This window comes from Acipenser ruthenus, chromosome 24 (genome assembly GCF_902713425.1).
Source record: "Acipenser ruthenus chromosome 24, fAciRut3.2 maternal haplotype, whole genome shotgun sequence".
In the NCBI taxonomy this organism is placed as follows: Eukaryota; Metazoa; Chordata; class Actinopteri; order Acipenseriformes; family Acipenseridae; genus Acipenser; species Acipenser ruthenus.
The window spans coordinates 26,070,812-26,090,908 of NC_081212.1; the positions used below are offsets into that span (position 1 = coordinate 26,070,812).

Genomic DNA, 20,097 nt, shown 5'->3' on the forward strand with positions numbered 1-20,097 from the left:
TGTGTGTGGTCTGTACCTCAGTGCAGCATGTACTGGTTCAGCCTCTCCACGCTGCTGCTGCTGCTTCTGGTTTCTTAGCTTTTCTTTTGTATTTTTATGTATATTCTGTACCGTAAATTATGAAATTACTTTAGTTCTGCCACTCTTGGTGCTGTCTTCCCCTTTTGTAAGTGCATAAAGAGAAGTTCAGATGTCCTGCATTGGAACAAAGTGTATTGGTAGTAGTAAACTCATTGGATTGACTTCTCATTTCCAAGGGGCTCCTGGAAGACAACAGCAGCTTTAAATGAATAACCAAGCTGGTAAAATCAAGCTTGGCTTAATTCATCAAATCAAAGAATCTTTGTATAAGTGGTCAATGTTGTAAATGGTAAATGTCCTGTTTTTTTTTTTTTTTTTAAACTTGTATTTGTACCAAATTGCCATATAGTAGTAATGGTTTATTTACAGCACACTAATGCCTTGGTGGCCAGTTTACACCATTTTGTATTCTTGGAGCTTCTGTATACAGAGTGCATTGGTCATGGTGAATGCTGTAAGCTTAGAGTTGACAGGCTGAAGATGTCAAGGGCTTTAGGGCATAAATGCCAGACTCTTGAGGTTGCAAACCAGCAGAAATGGTGCTGCGGAACAGTGGTGGTGTTGTAGTTCCTTGTTTGTGCAGTAGGAGGTGCTGTGCAAGGCTGAAGGCACGTGTTTATTTATTTATTTTTTATTCCAGGTGGTTTGGGCAGAACAGCAAGTCGTGAAGAAAAGGAAGAAGAGAGATATTTACTCCGAACTGTCTGATCCCAAATTTTCAGAGCAGTGGTACCTGGTGAGTGGTGTTTTTCTACATTGGGGTTTAGGCACAGTATTCTAGCTTTCTCCTGAGATCTTCAGTGTGTGTGTGTGCAGAATACACTAGATTTGTTTCTGTGTAAACATGCTTTTTATTTATTTTTGTGCACTACAAATACTGCACTGCATGAGATTCAAAGGAACACAGTGTCCAGTACCGCAGCAGAGGAGGGGGTGGACTCAATGGGGTTTGTGAAGCAAGGACAGGAAGAGAATTGTTTGCATTAATACAGTGTAGCCTGGTCTCCGTAACCAGTCTGACCCAGGATGAGGCATTTACCTTCACGGACTGTCTCCTTTGGGATTGCAGTTGTGTTGCCACCAAAATATCCCTGCATGACAAACCAGAAATAAGAGTTACTGAATATCAAAAGGGTTTAAAAAATTGGGTATGGGAGACAAACTCTCATCGCAGGTAACCACTCCATTGGATGGACATCTTTTATCCAACATGTCTTTGGTCTAAAGGAATTAGTTTTAAAGTTATTAGTATGTTGGTTCAAAAATTAAAGTAGTTTTGTAAAGCACAGCACCTGCAGGTATACTGAAACTCAAATATCCTGGAGCTCCTGCGAGCCCTCCTAGTTCTGTAATGTGCAGAGTGGAATCTGCTGGCTTTGTCAGCCTTCATTCATCACAAAGCACTGCTGCATTGGAGGTTTGATTCAGAGCTGCAAGGCAGCTGCCTGTCTGGGGCGAGGTGACCCGGGACGAGGCAGTCCTTAGCTGGGATCTGTGAAGTGACTCTCCGTGTCTTACCAGGGTGAGAGCGGGGAAGCGAGACAGTGTTTTAAATTCAATTTTCTGCTTAAATGAGCTTCATACAGTAGTTGTGCTTGCCAGGAAGCGGACGGCCTTCCTGAACTCTTCTGAAGGGAGGCAGCGTCTCTGACGGACTGATTTGGTCAAGGCTGCTCTTGGGGCGGACCCTCCTTTTTGTCAAACGCTCTGCTCCAGGTGTGGAAACGGAGGATGAAGAGCCCTTTTTGAAATAACAGCAGTGCCCCCTCCATTTTGTTAGTCTTCACAGGAAGACCTAGTGATCATAATCTATTATAGCTAGCAATATGGGATGTGTTCAACTGGATTCGGGTTAGTTTCACTGTTGGAAGTCTTCCAATGTCCATACATTGTGCAGCATCACACGACACCAATAGAACAAAATGCGTCTATCGGTACAAAATGTTTATGTACAGTTAACTGTAACAGGTGTCCACACCAAGCAGCTAACAACAATGCAAATTTGGTCCCATTTACTTTCTCTGTAATAAGAGAATGAATGTTTTAACTGGATAAGCATCAGAGTGCACTGTAAGATGCATAGTTCAGATCTGACTTGCGTTTCCTTGTTTTCAGTACAATGCAAACCAGCATGACCTGAACGCCCGAGGCGCCTGGCAGCAGGGATACACTGGCAAGGGGGTGGTGGTGTCCATCCTGGACGATGGCATTGAGAAGGACCACCCTGACCTGATTGAGAACTATGTAAGTGAAGTACCAGACACCGGGTTGGGATCATGACCCCCCTCCCCCCCCCCCCCCCCCCCCCCCCCCCCCCCCCCCCCCCCCCCCCCCCCCAAATTCTCTTTTAATCAGTTCCTTCAAAGGAATTCCTTTTGCAGGAATGGGAATTGTTTTAAAAGGGAATGGGAACTGGAATTAAAAAAAAAAAAAACGTAGCAGTACTACTAAAAGCAACTGGAAGTCTAGTCAAGTGTCTTCATAACTCAGCCAGCAGCTGCTGTAGAATGACATGAGGATTTCAGCCTGGGAGGAAATGGACGTACAGATAAGCTATCCTTTTTTCTCCTCGCTCTGTGGGTTTTTGGTTTCTCTGCTCAAACTGGGTTGGACTGGGTTGTTTATTATGAATTGTTTATTCTGCAGGATCCGGAAGCCAGTTACGACGTGAACGACAAGGACCCTGATCCACAGCCCCGATACACGCAGCTGAACGATAACAGGTAGGGGGTGCTGTGGAGTTGTGCTGAGTGGGTGGGTGCTTTTTTTAATAGGTGAACTGCTCCAGATCTATCACTAATAACCGTATAGAAGACTTGAAATGGCTGGTCCAGCTTTGTCTGCCCCCTAGTCTAAAGGTGGGGAGTTGAGGCAGGCCTGCTGCTTTGTCAGCGGGGTGGATCTCTGCTCTAATGTACCTGATCTTGTAGGATGAAATGGAGAGGCCTGGGATGGAGTTTCTGGAATGAAATCTGTGTGCGAGTGGAGGATGGGAAAATTAGTTGAGTCTGCATTAGGGGGGAAATGAAAATGCTATAAATTCCTTGGCATTCTCATGCATTTTTGTGCACAAGCTTAATTTTGTTCCTCTTAAACAAAATCCAAGTAAACACAGGAAAGGAACAAGTAAAGGTTACTGTTGTGTGACTTTTTGGAAACGGACGCTGGCACTGATGGGAGGCTGGCTAATTCCATGGGGTATGATGACCTGAAATAACAGGGATTTAATGGAGTGAGATTGGGATCCTGGTGGGAGTGGCTATCAACAGAAACAGTAATTTGGAGCCGTTTTATGCAGGGATTCTTCCTCAATCCAGCAGCGGCACTTGCAGGATTAAGTTTGCTGTGTTAAATACAAAGGTTTAGAAATTTTATTTAAACTGGCACTGACTTTGTGGGAACTGAAATAACAATTCAGGGTTTTGTTTTTTCTCTTGTGAAAGGCTGCATCTGTCCGAGTGGACCTGTTATGGGTATAAGATTGTTTTATATAAGTTGTGCCTGATGGTGGTTTTGTGCGCTTTTTTATTTTTTTTACTAGCGTTCTCCCTGTGGGGAACTTTCCTTCAGATCAGCTTTCTTCTGTCGACTCTGAACCCTGAACTCTTCCCAGGCTCTCATGCTTTGCTGTGTGCTGTTTTGTCTCGGCATTAATCTGTAGTAGGAGACTGACTCAAAGCCACCCATAATTGATTAGTCTTGTGATTTTTTTTTTTAATTTCAGTTTTCAGGAAGCACTATCTTCCAGCTAGATTGACCATTAGTATTCTCAATTTAAAACACCACCTTGAGAGAGAGACAGCAGGGGTGGAGAAGACAGACTGTTGGACAGCAGGAAACTGTCCATGAAGTTGCTTCCTTTGACCAGATGGACCGCTGCCATCTACAGCTTTTAAGGCGACTTAACAGAACTTTACAAACTATGTGCAAGTCTGACTAGTAGCTTGTGGCATTTGGCTACATTTTGACATTGTGTTACTGTAGTTTACATACAGTACCCTCCCACATCTTGTCTCCTATTTCGTGATTCCTCCCTTAGCTCCCAGTATTCCAGATCTCTGAATATTCACTCAGAGCCAGAATATGGAAGAGTTCAGGGCTACATTGTGTGGTACTAAAGGCAAGCTTGGCCTTGTTTTTAATGGGTAAAAACCTGCAAAAGACCTGTCTGTCTAGCTTCATAAAGCAGCCTTTCTTCTCTGGCGCTGCTTCTGAATATTTTAAAAGCAAAGATGCCTTTTAGTCCAGGTGTTTTGCTTTCCTCCTTCCCTGACAGAGTTAACCCCTGCCTGCCTGGACAGACAGGTATTAAACTGCCCTCTCTGTGCGCTCTTTTGATAGACTGCTTGGACTGTCTGATCTGGGGCAGCATGCGTTTTAACTGGGTGGTTTGAAAGGGAGTGTTGCTGCTTGGTCCTTCACACTAGCAGCCCTTTCCAAACACACTGCCTTTCAAATGATGTGTGTGGTTTTTTTTTTTTTTTGTCTACAATCTTCTTGCATCCCGGCTGGAAACCTGAAGCGGGACTTCATTAATTTGAGGATCTTTTCCACGTCGTTCAACACACAGGGCTGTCTGGGTTAAATCAGAATAAGAGGGGGATGGGAGGCAGTTGAGAGCTGTCAAGTCTTGTTGGCTGGAAGTGTACCACGGATGTCTGCTCTGCAGGAGACTCCATTCAAACAGCTGACTTACCCTTCCACAATGTGATTCGCCCTGCTTGATGTTGATCTTTCTGGTGGCAGAGTGAAGCAGTGGGTCGGCTTCTCATTAACATCCATTAATCAGCGCTGCTGCAGTTCCTCTACAGTCTGCCTCTCTGTATTCCTGGCAGTAGTGTAGCCTTTTATAGAGCCTCATCTGAGCGGAACAGAAAGCTTCTAAAAAATGACTGATCTGTTCCATTTAAGAACGTTGCTGCTCAGTCCAAGCCTGGAATCAAAGGGTCAAACACGACAGTTACTGTTTCCTGCAATCGCACATCTTAATACATTAGTAATATGACTTCCAGAAATGCACAGCTGTTTAATGACTCATTAGATCCTCTAATAGGAGAAAGTTTCACAAACACACTCTGGGGTAAATTTAAAAATAATGCATATTGCATAAGCATTGCTTTTGAAATTGACAAATGAATGGAATTTGAACATGAACGATCGGATCTTTTGGTATTGGTCATTCAATTGCAAAAATAAGAGCAGAACCGAGGAGGGGGCTCGAGTGTAATGAAGTGTGTGAAATGGTTTTCTAGATGAAATCAAAGTCTCACTTGGTGGGTGTGTGTTGGGTTGTTGTGGGGTGTGTCGTGGTTTCCGCCCCCCTCCAAGGTTGCAACACATGTTAGCTACACTAATGAATACTAACACATAAACAAGTTTCCCTGTTGAGGATCTCTTCAGTATGTACTGCCATCTCTCTTCTCTTGAGAGTAAAGCTCTGTTTCCTCAGTTGAGCCAATCTGTCCCCCATAATAGAGCAGATTTCATACAAAACTTTTTTTTTTTTTTTTTTTTTTTGAAATTCAGCACAAGCTCAAAAGCTAAACTGTTTTCTTTTCCCTCTGTCTCCCAGTTACTTTCCACTTGCTGCAGTAATTGTGTTAATTTCTCTTTCCACTAATGTTCCTTGCTGACTGCTTGACGACGGGGGTGACGAGTGGTATTTGCTAGGGATGGAGGCATTTCATTTTTTATTGCTTTTTTTTTCCACCCCCCCCCCTCCCCAACCATTTATTTTGTAGGCGAGAACAGGGCCCTGCAGGGTGAAGCAAGGCTTTTCCATAACATGCTCCCCCTCCCCTCACAAACCCCTGGGCGAAGCTCTGTGGGTGCACTGCACGCTGACTTGAAAAACAGAGCGGGCCTTTTCCAGAATGCCAGCGGCAACCTGAACGCAGCTTCTAGGAGGATGGGAGTAGAGAGGGACGCCAGGGCTGAGTGGTGGATGGATTGGGGCGGTGGGGGGGGTCCTTTTTGCATTCCCAATGCCAGTCATTTAAACACGCTCCAGGGGCTCTAAACTGTTTTAAATGTTGGTGCCTTTGATGTTGAACAGCCTGAGGGCCAAGTTAAGCCTGCTGGTAAATATCCCAAATCCAGAGAAGCAGCCCCGAATCACCCTGCTGTAGGGAGTGAAATGAGGTGGGAAATTGAGCCACGGTCCTGGTTTTACTGGGAGCCTTTGAGTTCTGTCATCTCAGCAGAAGATGCGGTGTCTAATTAAGCTCCTACATTATTAAAACCAGGAATGGTTCACGCTGCTACACAATGGAAGGTGATGCTTGATGGTGTTGTCCAGGCTGATGAATACCTTGACCCCACACAATCCTGAGCTGAACACAAGTTTTGCAAATCGACTGCTAAACAATATAATACTTTCTATTGTCCACATTGCTTCTTCATACCCTGCAACGCGTGATTTGAGGGTTAAATTGAGAAGGAAAGCAGTTGGTGCCACCATTGCAAAATGCCGACTGGATGTCAGCCCTGAAGCGTAATTTTAGCTGAGTTATCATCAAGACCCTTCTGATATAGGGAGGGGGGGTAGAACATGTGTTGCATTTACAAAACAGTTCTGTCTGCATTCTTAAATGATTTAATAATAATAATTTCCAACGGGTTTACAGGGTCCTACATCATGAGGGTTAAATGTTTTATATGGTGATTTGTCTTCTAGAATTTCACAGGTTTGTTGCAATGCTTGGTAGAAGGGAATTTTAATGTTGTTGTACACTGGTGGAGGGGGGTGTTTTTATATTAATCTGTGTTCATTTACTGCGAGAACAGATTTGAGTGACAGCCGAGCTCAAGTCTGAGCACAGCTGTCGTGTCGAGAGAGACGCCGCCAGTAATTTGATCTGTTGCAATGCAGTGGTGGTGTAGAAGAGAGGGATACACAGACCTTGACATGGTCTGTCCAGTAGCCAAGACCTTGTTAATTTGGAGAGCAATCGAATGCTCCCTTAGGCGAGCTGGAAGGCTTGTCCCTTGGAATAGAGCTGGGTTTGGCAACATTAGTCCTCTCTGCTGCGGCTTCCAATTCAGTTTTGCTAACTAAAATACAGGGTAGCTGTGTGTGTGTGTGTGTGTGTGTGTGTGTATATATATATATATATATATATATATATATATATATATATATATATATTAGACGTGCTCAAATTTGTTGGTACCCCTCCACAAAAAACGAAGAATCCACAATTTTCTCTGAAATAACTTGAAACTGACAAAAGTAATTGGCATCCACCATTGTTTATTCCATATTTAATAGAAATCAGACTTTGCTTTTGATTTTTTATTCAACATAATATTGTAAATAAGAAAACAAATGAAAATGGCATGGACAAAAATGATGGTACCGCTAACCTAATATTTTGTTGTACAACCTTTAGAGGCAATCGCTGCAATCAAACGTTTTCTGTAGCTCTCAATGAGACTTCTGCACCTGTTAACAGGTAGTTTGGCCCACTCTTCCTGAGCAAACTGCTCCAGCTGTCTCAGGTTTGATGGGTGCCTTCTCCAGACTGCAAGTTTCAGCTCTTTCCATAGATGTTTGATAGGATTCAGATCAGGACTCATAGAAGGCCACTTCAGAATAGTCCAATGTTTTGTTCTTATTCATTCTTGGGTGCTTTTTAGCTGTGTGTTTTGGGTCATTATCCTGTTTGAGGACCCATGACCTGCGACTGAGACAGAGCTTTCTGACACTGGGCAGTACGTTTTGCTCCAGAATGCCTTGATAGTCTTGAGATTTCATTGTGCCCTGCACAGATTCAAGGCACCCTGTGCCAGGCGCAGCAAAGCAGCCCCAAAACATAACCGAGCCTCCTCCATGTTTCACTGTAGGTATGGTGTTCTTTTCTTGAAAGCTTCATTTTTTCGTCTGTGAACATAGAGCTGATGTGACTTGCCAAAAAGCTCCAGTTTTGACTCATCAGTCCAAAGGACATTCTTCCAGAAGGATTGTGGCTTGTCAATATGCTTTTTAGCAAATTCCAGTCTGGCTTTTTTATGTTTTTCTGTCAAGTGGAGTCCTCCTGGGTCTTCTTCCATGGAGCCCACTTTCGCTCAAAAAGCGACGGATGGTGCGATCAGAAACTGACGTACCTTCACCTTGGAGTTCAGCTTGTATCTCCTTTGGCAGTTATCCTTTGGTTCTTTTTCTACCATTCGCACTATCCTTCTGTTCAATCTGGGATCGATTTTCCTCTTGCGGCCGCGCCCAGGGAGGTTGGCTACAGTTCCATGGACCTTAAACTTCTTAATATTTGCAACTGTTGTCACAGGAACATCAAGCTGCTTGGAGATGGTCTTGTAGCCTTTACCCTTACCATGCTTGTCTATTTTCTTTCTGATCTCCTCAGACAACTCTCTCCTTTGCTTTCTCTGGTCCATGTTCAGTGTGGTGCACACAATGATACCAAACAGCACAGTGACTACTTTTCTCCATTTAAATAGGCTGAATGACTGATTACAAGATTGGAGACATGTGTGCTACTAATTAAAGAAACTAATTAGTTTGAAATATCACTATAATCCAATTATGTATTATCTTTTCTAAGGGGTACCAACAAATGCGTCCAGGCCATTTTAGAATATCTTTGTAGAATAAGCAATAATTAATCTCTTTTCACAGCTTCTTTGCTTTATTCTATGACATACCAAAGGCATGCAAGTATACATGATAAAATAGCTTTTAATTTCATCACTTTTGAGGAGGAATGAAGCATTATTTCAATGATCTGTAAGGGTACCAACAAATTTGAGCACGTCTGTATATATAATATATATATAAAAAAATTAAAGAAATGGTTTTTAAAAACTGGTCTGCAGTACAGTATTGATGCAACAAATAGTTCATTAAACTGAAGTTGAACATATTTGAAACTGAACTGGGTTTATTCTTTCAATTTTTCTGGGTGTCGCAGACATCATTCACAGAGGGGACAAAGAATGAAGGGCATGGCTGTCCCTTTCCATTCATCTCTTCTGTTACAAGAATATCAGATCTCCTGTAGTGAATGAAGATGTCAGTTAGGGTTTGCTAGTGTTTGGGGAGAAACGTTATTACAGATTTATGAGATGCAAAGTGAGATTGTGTGTGGTTTTGTCTGTGAATATGATGCTTGTCTGCTCATGCATGAACACAGAGCTGTGAATGATTATGCTGCCCTGGAGGAGGGAGAGGAGAGGTTTCTGATCTAAGGACATTGTAGTCTCCCCTGGTGTGAAAATGAAGCTAGGAATTGATGTGTAAAGTTTGTACTTGGAAGATATTTCCATACAGGTTAGGTGTCCCATTGAGTCAACATGCCGCCTCTCATGCTGGGGATGATTCTGTGATATATTTTTCTATACAGAGTTTGAAGCCCCCTTTTTGAGCAGGCAGGCTTCTTTTCAGCAGGACAGTCCCCATGCTGGGGGTGAGGAAGTGAACATATTGACTTTGAACAGCATGGTATTTTCCACTGCATGTATATTCTGAGACTGCAGTAAATGCCAGCGATACTGAATTTCTCTTCTATCCCTCTTTTGGGAGAGCCAGATAGAGTTCAGACTACAGGGGTAAAGTTTTGCATCTCATTCGCAGTCACTTGGTGGTTAATCACTCAAGAGCCCCTAGCTATATGCAATAAGGGGTCAAGGAGAGATGAAACTATTACAGGATAAGTGTGTGGAGGAACTACAATGAGGAGCATTCAATTTATACTGCAAACTGTACAGTTACATTGCCATTGTGTGGGATCATCTTAACTGTTTAAATAAAACTAACAGACCACCACCAAATCTGCCCAATCAATTTCCTTCTCCCTACAGTACCTTTTTTTTTATATATATCTCTATAAAAGGATGGATTTTCTAGGTTACTCTGTCCTGGATAGTTGTCATTCTTAGAGGAATGACCTTGTGGGTTAGGCACTGGGCCCCCCCCCAGCTCCACACTTCCACTGCAGTCCCTGTACATTTGAACGTTTTCCTAGGATGTGAAGGGTTCAGTAACCTTCGATCTCCCTTGACTCCTGACACTGTGCTGTCTGGCAGAATCAGGAAGTTGTTGGAGCGTTGGCAGCATAAGCACGAGAGAGCAAGGTTGTTCACGAATGAGTACGTTTTAATTTGCAAAGTCCGTGATGTGAACCTGTGTCGGCTTGTTTTGTTCTTTCAGTGCTTCCCTGGGATTGACCTGTGTGTGTGAAAGCACCTCTGCCCACCCAGGTCCCTGGCTCCCTGCAATCATGTTTTATTTATTCCTGTCAGCTGAGATTGTTTTGGGTTAAGGTTTGAACTCTGTAAAATGCAGAGCTAGCAGTTATGCAGTAGAGGCACCGAGCCAGACAAAGTGCTAGTATCCTCAAATCTAGATGATAGTATTGCTTTGAAGTTGCGTGAGTGTGGCTGTATGACCCCCTCTTTCAATAAGCAGCCATCCTGTCTCTAAATGAATAAACATTGGAATGAGCTCTGGGGGCCCTCTCATCAGGGGGAGCTGGAATTACTCCCAGGAATATTTCTAACTTGGTTCATCATGTGTTGCAATCCTTCCTCTACCTTCTTCCATTGCACTCTAACCACTGGTCTACTCAAAACCACTGCTTTAAACACTATAGCCCAGCACTCTAGCCCACTACCCTCCACACTGCAGCCTTCCACATTGATCTTTGTGAAGCACCCTGCTGTGCTGTCCTGTAACCACTGATGTGCTCTGGCTCCGTGTTCTTCCTTATTGATGGATCATCTCTGGTGTGATTTCTGACTCCTCTTAAGCTCCAGGACAGCGTTGAGCATGCGTGTCTGACAGCACTGTGTTTCTCCCCTCTAGGCACGGGACCCGCTGTGCTGGGGAGGTGGCAGCAGCAGCTAACAACGGGATCTGTGGAGTCGGAGTGGCTTTCAACTCCAAGATTGGGGGTGAGTGTTCATGCAGTGTCACAGGCTCGCCAGCTCTACTAGCAGGCCCTGTGGCCTCCCCATACAAACATCCAAGATCTGAAATTCATCTGCACGATGTTCTCGTCGTACAGAGCGATCTGCAAAGCAAATCTGGGACTGTAGCCTTGCTGTCCAAGGGGCAGATTTCAGCAGAAGCACGTGCAATTCTTAACTGGCAGACAGCTCTTGCAGTAGGACTTTCTGTCTTCAGCTGTGTGTTTTTTTCAGTGTTGGTGGAAGAGTATGTGATGTGTCTAATCCTTTCAATTAATTGGACATGAATTGAATCTTGGTGGGGGGAGCAGGTACATAACTGAGAGACTGGAGCTGTGGGTTGTATTCAAATAGTTAAAATCAATGATTTTACAACAGTTCAGCTATTGCCAAAGTGCTTGTTTTTGAAGTTTAATTAACCCTTTGCGGTCCATTTATTAATCGCGCGTCAGGCACGCCAGGTCTAATTAATTTTCACACGCGCAGTTAATTTTATACGCGCTGTTTAAAAGTATTTTTTTTCACAGTCAAACAGGTTTAAATGGCCCTGCATATCAACAAAGCACACACTAGGCATCTCCAGCCCCGCCCCAGCCTTTTGTTTGCTATAGCGTTCAGCTGTGTAAGAAATAAATAATAATAATAATAATAGTCGTACATACCGATCGATCATCTCCAGATCACTCGTTTTATCACCAAACTCCTCAATAATGCGATCCAAGTCATTATTTTATTACTATAACATCTGAAAAAAGCTCTGCAAATGTCCATGATAGTCTCAGTGCGCTGACGCACTTAGCCAGCTTGTTTACTATGGACGCCCATTATCTGATACCTGATACCATGTATGACTATTCATGAAATACGCCTTTTTTTTTTTTTTTTTTTTTTTTCGACTTGTCTCGGCTCCTGTCGCTACCACTCGGCAATTGAATGGGTTTCTCGGCTTTTTCCGGAGAAAAAACGACTAAACACCCGTTTATTGCGTTGCTATAATGATGTCGGACCCAGTCCGACAAAGGACCTGTGAGGAATAATTGCAATGTCGGACCCAGTCCGACAATGGACCGCAAAGGGTTAAAGTGAGTGGTAGTAGGTCAGCACTAAAGTCCATATACATTGTGGGGAAGAATATTGATACTGTTGCCTGTTTTGAAGGTATTTGGAGCAGGTCCATGTTGCACCTAACCACCAGCCCCACATTGCACACACAGTTGGCGCTGTGTATACACTGGTTAAGATGGGACTACAGTAAACTCCTGGAGGTTAGACATAACCTCACTATTGTAATGGAGACTGTTAATTAGGCAGCTAATGAGGCTGGCAGTACTCCATTCAAACAAGCCCCCAGCTCAAGGAAGTATCTGTCCTTTTCCAGGGTGCTAAATCCTTACTGTCCTTCAACAAGGGGCTTGGGGAATGTGAGGGCTGATGAGCTCAACCATGGTGCATATCTTACAGGGGTGCTACTTTTTTTAAATGCCGACGTTTTCTGTGCATGTGATGCCATTGTCCAGCAACGAAGTGGACCCTTGTACCGCACACAGGCGTAAGTGGACACAAGTCGTGTTCAAGTCAGCAGAAGGGTTTCATGGTGCTGCCCAGCACTTCCCACATTTTTGTGCTCCTGCTTGTTCAGTTACTGGCATGTCTTCAATAAAGCCTTAATCTGGGCCTCTCTTTCCAACCAAGGCTGTCTTTTGTAAGGCAATGGTGACATTGACAACCCCTGGGGGTGCCGAGTTTAATGAGTTCTTTCTGGGTAATTTTGGCGGTCAATAACTGAAGTAGCTTGTACATGTTTTGTTTGAGCCTGGAGGCACTTGTGACTTCAAGGATGTTGTAAAAGTGTTTTTGTGTGCGAGTCGCATGCAATATTGTGTACTCTTTAGGTGTGTTTAAATATGCCTGTGCCTAACCGTATACATTTAGATGGAAAATGCTTTTAAATTTCTGATGTGTACGTCTTGAGCCAAGCATGTAATCCTTCTATTACTATAAAGCAACATCAAATGTTTTTTAGCATTAGTCTAATTTCAGCATCAAACTGTGTGCTAGCATGTTCTTCCCTGGGGTGCTTTTGTGTTTTTATATGAAAGTCTCCAAGCTTGGCGTATATACTGTACTGTGTTTTAAATAAATCGCAACCTAATGTGTATTTACTCTGAAATGGAGTCCTGCTGTGTAAGTAGTGTCAATTTTAATATTTCATTGCCTTAATTTAGCAATATCCTTCAGTTCAGAACGTGGATTCATGAATTAGATCAAAAAGCTTGAAACAGATTTGTATAGTTGAACTAGGGCAGCTCATGCTACCCAAGTATAAAGCATAAAAATAAGACAAACACAAAGGCGTAACATTCAGTGTTGAGTTTTGTCAAAACATCCCATTGCAGCATTTGATGTTTTTAAATACACTACACCCACATGCTTAGTATCTTAAACATACTGAATAAAAAAAAACAAAAAAAAAACTGCTATTTCTGAAAGCTTCATTTCTTTATGTAATTGATTTCTCTTTCTGCATCAGGTTCAGATTGATAATCGGTGTGCGTGTCCCTGGGAAAGGAGCCCTTCAGATTTGTTTGTTTCAGCAGGATAAAGGCTCTGCAGCCCTGCTCTAAAGCCCCTTGCTCTCCCCAGGTGTGCGCATGCTAGATGGAGAGGTGACGGATGCAGTCGAAGCCCAGTCTCTCAGCTTCAACCCCAATCACATCCACATCTACAGCGCCAGCTGGGGCCCCGAGGATGATGGGAAGACTGTGGACGGCCCTGCCAAGCTGGCGAAGGAGGCGTTCGAGCACGGAGTCTCTGAGGTAGGGCTGCCCATGTGCCGAGATCACCGAAAGAACAGCATCGTGCTATTGAAAACGTTTTAGTGCTGGTAGTCACTGAAGACTGTTTTTAAAATTGATCCATTTAATTAAAAAAAAGCAGAGTACCACATTTTAATGCGACACCTGTACCCCAGGTGAAAGGCATTTAGGGTGCAATCACATGCTTGGCTAAACATTGTTTCCTCCAGGTGTATTTAGCAATTGAGCTTCTATTCCACATGCGTGTGGGATTATACTGCATGTGTAAACAAACAGTGGTCATGGAGACAATAATGAATTGAGAGAATGAGGCTGTGACATCAGAAGGGAGAATAGGCCAGTGAAACCAGATCCCAACCTCAAAGTTTCAGCTTTCATTGAGTGGTTTTTAAAAGCCATTGTTAACGCATTCAGGTACCTGGATATGCAAACAGACATCAAAACAAATGGAAGAAGGGGACACAGAACGGCAGGTGGTTTGTCAATGGATCAATAATGCATAATGGCACAGCCGGACTTCAGAGGCCCTGATCTTGTGCTTCTGCAATGAATGGGTATTCAGTGGATGACATGTAGATACGGTTCCTGTCACAGTACAAAGTACCTGTTCTAGTGAATCTTTTACAGCTCGTTTTATTTAGGTCATCAATGATAAGCCCTGGCAAACAAAGTATGGATTTCAGTTTGAAGAGACCGGGGTTGCTGTTGTGGGTGTGTGAATGGAGGAACAATGGAGTACATAATCTGGGGAACCAGGTGCAGGTACATCCAAGATACTAGAGCCCTGTGATCCATTACTATTCGTTTATTTGGCAGACTCCTTATCCAAGGCGACTTACAGGTGTTGCTGGGCAGAAACAATATTTTAACAGTATAGTTTACAGCAAGTACTACTAGAATACAATAGCAGATGAGAAAGGATTAAAACATTTTTGTATCTACAATGACAATGGTAGACAAGGCTAGTGTCTCAGGTGAGAGTCCAGTAACATCGTGCTTAGGTCAGGCAAGTCCAGTGCATAGTAGGAGGGGCGGCTCAAGAGATCTACAAGTACAGTCTAAACGGGTGGGTCTTGGAGGTGGCGGAAAGCAGTAAGATCAATGATTTCACCGTGTAACACAATTTTTTCTTTTTTTTTTTTTTTTTTGGTTCCTGGGTAGTAAGTGTTATTTCCTAATTGCTTATGCCTCAAAAGTATAGAAAATGGCTATTATTCCCCACAAACTTTGCTTTTGTGACCAGGACAGTGATATTTTGAAATTTACCTATTTCCAATGAGAAAACGGGCGAATGTGTCTTCGTTCACATAGTCAGAAAAAAACAACATATGAATCCAAATTAACATGTATTTATACTAAAGTAATACAAAAATGACTACAAAAGATTTAGAAGCGAGTAGTTTTTCGAGATTTACGATTATACTGTAAATCACTTTCACGAATCAGCCCCCAAATGTAGTCTCCCATCATGTTCTCGTTATACTGTCCTTGGTAGCGGCGTTCAAAGTCCAGTATATCCTGGTGGAAGCGCTCGCCTTGCTCCTCCGAGTACGCTCCCATGTTCTCCTTGAATTTATCAAGATGAGCATCAAGGATATGGACTTTGAGGGACATCCTACAGCCCATTGTGCCGTAGTTCTTCACCAGAGTCTCAACCAGCTCCACATAGTTTTCGGCCTTGTGATTGCCCAGGAAGCCCCGAACCACTGCGACAAAGCTGTTCCAAGCCGCTTTCTCCTTACTAGTGAGCTTCTTGGGGAATTCATTGCACTCCAGGATCTTCTTTATCTGTGGTCCGACGAAGACACCGGCTTTGACCTTTGCCTCAGACAGCTTAGGGAAGAAGTCTTGAAGGTACTTGAAGGCTGCCGACTCCTTATCTAGAGCTCTGACAAATTGTTTCATAAGGCCCAATTTGATGTGCAGTGGTGGCACCAGCACCTTCCGGGGGTCCCAGCCGTACTCATCATACTTCAAGGCCTCCACCAAGGTCTTGATGCTGTTGTAATCCTCTTTGAGGTGCACCGAGTGAGCCAGGGGAAGAGACGGGTACTTGTTACCATTATGGAGCAGCACGGCTTTGAGGCTCCTGGATGAGCTGTCAATGAAGGACAGTATAACGAGAACATGATGGGAGACTACATTTGGGGGCTGATTCGTGAAAGTGATTTACAGTATAATCGTAAATCTCGAAAAACTACTCTCTCCTAAATCTTTTGTAGTCATTTTTGTATTACTTTAGTATAAATACATGTTAATTTGGTTTCATATGTTTTTTTTTTTTCTGACTATGTGAACGAAAAGACACATTCGCCCGTTTTCTCATTGGAAATAGGTAAATTTCAAAATATCACTGTCCTGGTCACAAAAGCAAAGTTTGTGGGGAATAATAGCCATTTTCTATACTTTTGAGGCATAAGCAATTAGGAAATAACACTTACTACCCAGGAACAAAAATTGTGTTACATAGTGTTTTCTAACCATTCCAGATGGTGTACAGACATTGCCTGACCTGATGCAGACAGCAGTTGATTTGATTTAACAGGCAATCGGACGGGGTTGTGTGTTCTGTGTTTCAGGGTCGAGATGGGCTGGGATCCATCTTCGTGTGGGCGTCGGGTAACGGAGGTCGGGAGCATGACAGCTGTAACTGCGACGGCTACACCAACAGCATCTACACCCTGTCAATCAGCAGCAGCACACAGTACGGGAACGTGCCCTGGTACAGCGAGGCCTGCTCCTCCACGCTCGCCACGACGTACAGCAGCGGGAACCTCAATGAGAAGCAGATTGTGAGTACAGGGAGGGGATCCCTCTAGGGTGCTCTCAGCACCACATGCTGTGCGTTGTCGGTAGGAGCCTCGTCAGATTGAGTTTGTGGGAGCGGCAAGGTTTGCAGGAGTATGGAAGCTTGTCCTGTTATAGTAGAAACCTGCTTCGCTGCAATCATCTTTACTAGCAGGAGAATTGGAAGGGAGAGGAGAAAGCAGTGGGGGATTCTCAAGAACCAGGTCATGAGTATTAGGATGGGGGTAGAGGCAACAGAACTCATGTAGGAACAAAGTAGGAAAGGAATGAGGGGAGACTTAAACAGGGGGGGAGCCAGGAGACATGGCGATGAAACCCAGCATTGCTGGATTTCAGAGAAGAAATGAATGAGTGACAGGGAGAGGATAGCGGAGAGGCTTGGGGCTGGAGGTGCAGCTGCACACCGGGATGCAAGGCATATAGTGATTGAGAGATCCCCTCCAACACAGCGCAAGGTCTCCTCCTGCTTACTGGAGAGATTTGAGTCTCTGCCTCGGAAAGCTGTGACGCTGGAGGGAAAGGCGCCACAAGGACAGGCGGTTTGCACAGCGTGAGTCCGTGGGGCAGGAGGGGTCGACATTCCGGGAATAGCAGCACAGCTTGCAACTGTGCTTTTGATGTCTCTCTCTCTTCTCTATCCTGTTCTCAAATTTAAGATCAGTTTTTATGGATTTGTTAATCTCATTAAGGTAGACGTTACTACTATTTCGAATAGTTGCACCTTCTGTAGAGGGAATGTAAATGATGCACAACATGCTGTGCCCTGGGAATGCACTGCCTGGTTTTATAATGAGCTGCAGTAACGTTGAGCTGCTAAGCATGACAGGATTTTAATTCGAGTGCAACAGTTCCAACTCTAGCCTGACACTTCCTATTTGGCATTGTAGAATTGAAGCTAATGTCCAGTCATACTTAAACCTGGCACAGCAAATTTGTTAACCTTTTGGGGTCATCCAGTGTTTGGAATCTGCCTGTCAACATGCAAATTGGGCAGCAACACAATACATTTTTCTACACATTTCTAAAGTGCCTTTGATCAGAGCACCTTATAAAACCAACGCTAGTATTCTTTGAGCTCTGTGTCCCTCTGGCTCAAGCTACATTTACTTCTAAGAGTATTTTTCTCCTAAAACCATGCTGCTACCCCCATGATCATCCTCCTCAGTATGATTATTTTAAACCTGCATTTCCATACACAGGATTTCATATTTTCAGGGTTTCAGTTATCACGCACGACTTGCAAGTTTAATTGCGTGCATAGCTTTCTGACCGAGGTTGGGAGTTGTTATGCATTCACTGAGCACATCTGTAGGCATTGTTCAGTAGGCAGTGGAGATGACTGTTTTAATAGAACAGCATTGCTTGTCCTTTTTTGAAGGCCATTCTGAGTGTGCACTGTTTTGTGGTGGGAATGTAAATGATGAGAGGATCGTTCCCTCTCCCCCCAGGTCACCACTGATCTGAGACAGAAGTGCACAGATTCCCACACCGGGACCTCTGCCTCCGCCCCCCTCGCAGCTGGGATCATTGCACTCGCCCTGGAGGCTAAGTAAGTGTTTAAAGGCTCAGCACCTGCCTATAGGGAAGACATCTGAGATGCAAACTCTTCGGTCCACACGACTCCAGACTCTGAAATGAGAACATTTTGCTCGTGTGTGTGTGGGGTTTTTTTTTTTTCTTCCTGGTATTTTTCAGCTTGACATGTTTGTATTAAGCACAGTGCTTCTGAGATCCATGCAGTTTGAATGTTTTTCATCTGCATTATGCCACATGGCATGTCTCCATTGGGACTGCACAGCAGGGATCCGTAGTTTTCTTTTGATTTGAATGGTGTAATAGCTCTATTTGGAGTGCTGTAAGCAGGTTATGTGTGATTGTTTGTAACTCTGGCTATTGTTTTGTGATGCAGTATGAACCTGACCTGGAGGGACATGCAGCACCTGGTTGTGAGAACCTCTCGCCCCGCCCACCTCAACACCAACGACTGGAAAACCAATGGCGTGGGCCGCAAAGGTAACCATGACAACCTGGGCATCGGCACTCAGTCCTAGCGGGGAGCACGTGGGTCTGCTTAGTGCACAGTGCCACTCTGTGGCGGGGGGGAGACTGGAAACGGAACAGCGGTCCCAATCCACAGAGCAAAAGCATTAATTCTCGACTTTCCTGTTCACAGGATAAAGCATAGCTGATTTTTATTTTTTTGGCACAAGGATCATACCTTTTAATTCACATAGTCCTAGAAGCAAGCAGCAGGCTAGAATATATAGACATCTAACTTACTTTGGAAATAACAAGTATGTTGACCAGTAATGCAGTTCGACTGATGTGCTGTGTGTATTAATAAGCCTTCTCTCCCCCCCAAATCTGTCCACAGTGAGTCACTCGTATGGCTATGGGCTGCTGGACGCCGGTGCCATGGTCACTCTGGCCCGGAACTGGACCAACGTGGAGCCGCAGCACAAGTGTGTGATCGAGCTGCTCTCAGAGCCCAGGTAAGGACGGGTTCAAACAGGACAGGTGTGGAAGGGGTCATGTCCAGGATACTTTTTGAAATGTTCCCAAATCTTCTGTATTTAGTTTCCAGTCTGTTCCATGGAGGGATCAGAGTTGTTGCTCTGGTTTGTGCAGTACAATGTGGTGCAGGTGCATTTCTTTCCACCTTTTTAAATGGATAGTTCTGTGCTGCAGTAATCTTGCAGGATTTGGAAAGTGTGCAAGGAGCCTGTTACTTTTTTCTATTAAGCAGGGCATCAGTGCAGCACAGGGACAGCAGAAAGGCTTTAGTGGCACAATCAAGCAGAGGGCACAATGTTTCTTGGGTCTGTCCCTGGTGAGGATTAATGTCAGTGTTCAAGCCTTTGTGGGTTTTGATGAGAATCTAGTGTAGCAATCAGAAAGTCAAGCTTGTCTTTTTATTCCCAGGGATATTGGGAATCGGCTGGTCATCACTCAGAAGGTGGATGCCTGCTTTGGGATGTCTAACTACGTGAGCTCGCTGGAGCACGCCCAGGCACAGCTCACTCTGTCATACAACCGGCGTGGAGACCTGGCTGTGTACCTCATCAGCCCCAAGGGCACCCGCTCCACCCTCCTCTCCCCCAGGTACTGCCCCGTGCTGGACTGGCTGGCTGTCACAAATCTACACGCCATGCAGACGCACATGCACAAGTAGCCTCTACAGTAGCTTTCTTGGTGGTTTAGAGTTACATTAAGAAATATGGGGGAAATTCTGATACATGTAGATTGCTTTACTGGTTTATTTCATCTATCTAAAAGCAAGCCCAAAACTTTGACATCCTGTTAATCTAATCAAGCCAAATGTAGCATTTTTCATGGAATGGCCTTGGTGTAAAAGCTTAATTAGCCTCTAACCCTTTTGCTGAACCAGTTGTCTGCCACCATTTGATTGCTGTCTCCTTTTTTTTTTTTTTTTTTTGTGTTCCCCTGTGAGTAATTCAATTCTGGAAGA

At 44.0% G+C, this 20,097-nt stretch overlaps 1 protein-coding gene across 5 annotated transcripts in view; it reads left to right on the plus strand.

Moving 5' to 3' along the window:
* LOC117429744 (furin-like) overlaps window positions 1-20,097 on the plus strand; it is a 62,995-nt gene that overhangs the window by 37,332 nt on the left and 5,566 nt on the right. For all 5 annotated transcript variants that reach the window (XM_058999001.1, XM_058999005.1, XM_058999002.1 and 2 more), the window contains exons 4-13: window positions 722-817; window positions 2,197-2,325; window positions 2,728-2,804; window positions 10,901-10,989; window positions 13,648-13,820; window positions 16,400-16,612; window positions 18,077-18,177; window positions 18,538-18,641; window positions 19,003-19,120; window positions 19,551-19,730. In XM_058999001.1, coding sequence (XP_058854984.1) covers window positions 722-817; window positions 2,197-2,325; window positions 2,728-2,804; window positions 10,901-10,989; window positions 13,648-13,820; window positions 16,400-16,612; window positions 18,077-18,177; window positions 18,538-18,641; window positions 19,003-19,120; window positions 19,551-19,730 — 1,280 coding nt within the window. The remainder of the gene's footprint in view (window positions 1-721; window positions 818-2,196; window positions 2,326-2,727; window positions 2,805-10,900; window positions 10,990-13,647; window positions 13,821-16,399; window positions 16,613-18,076; window positions 18,178-18,537; window positions 18,642-19,002; window positions 19,121-19,550; window positions 19,731-20,097) is intronic.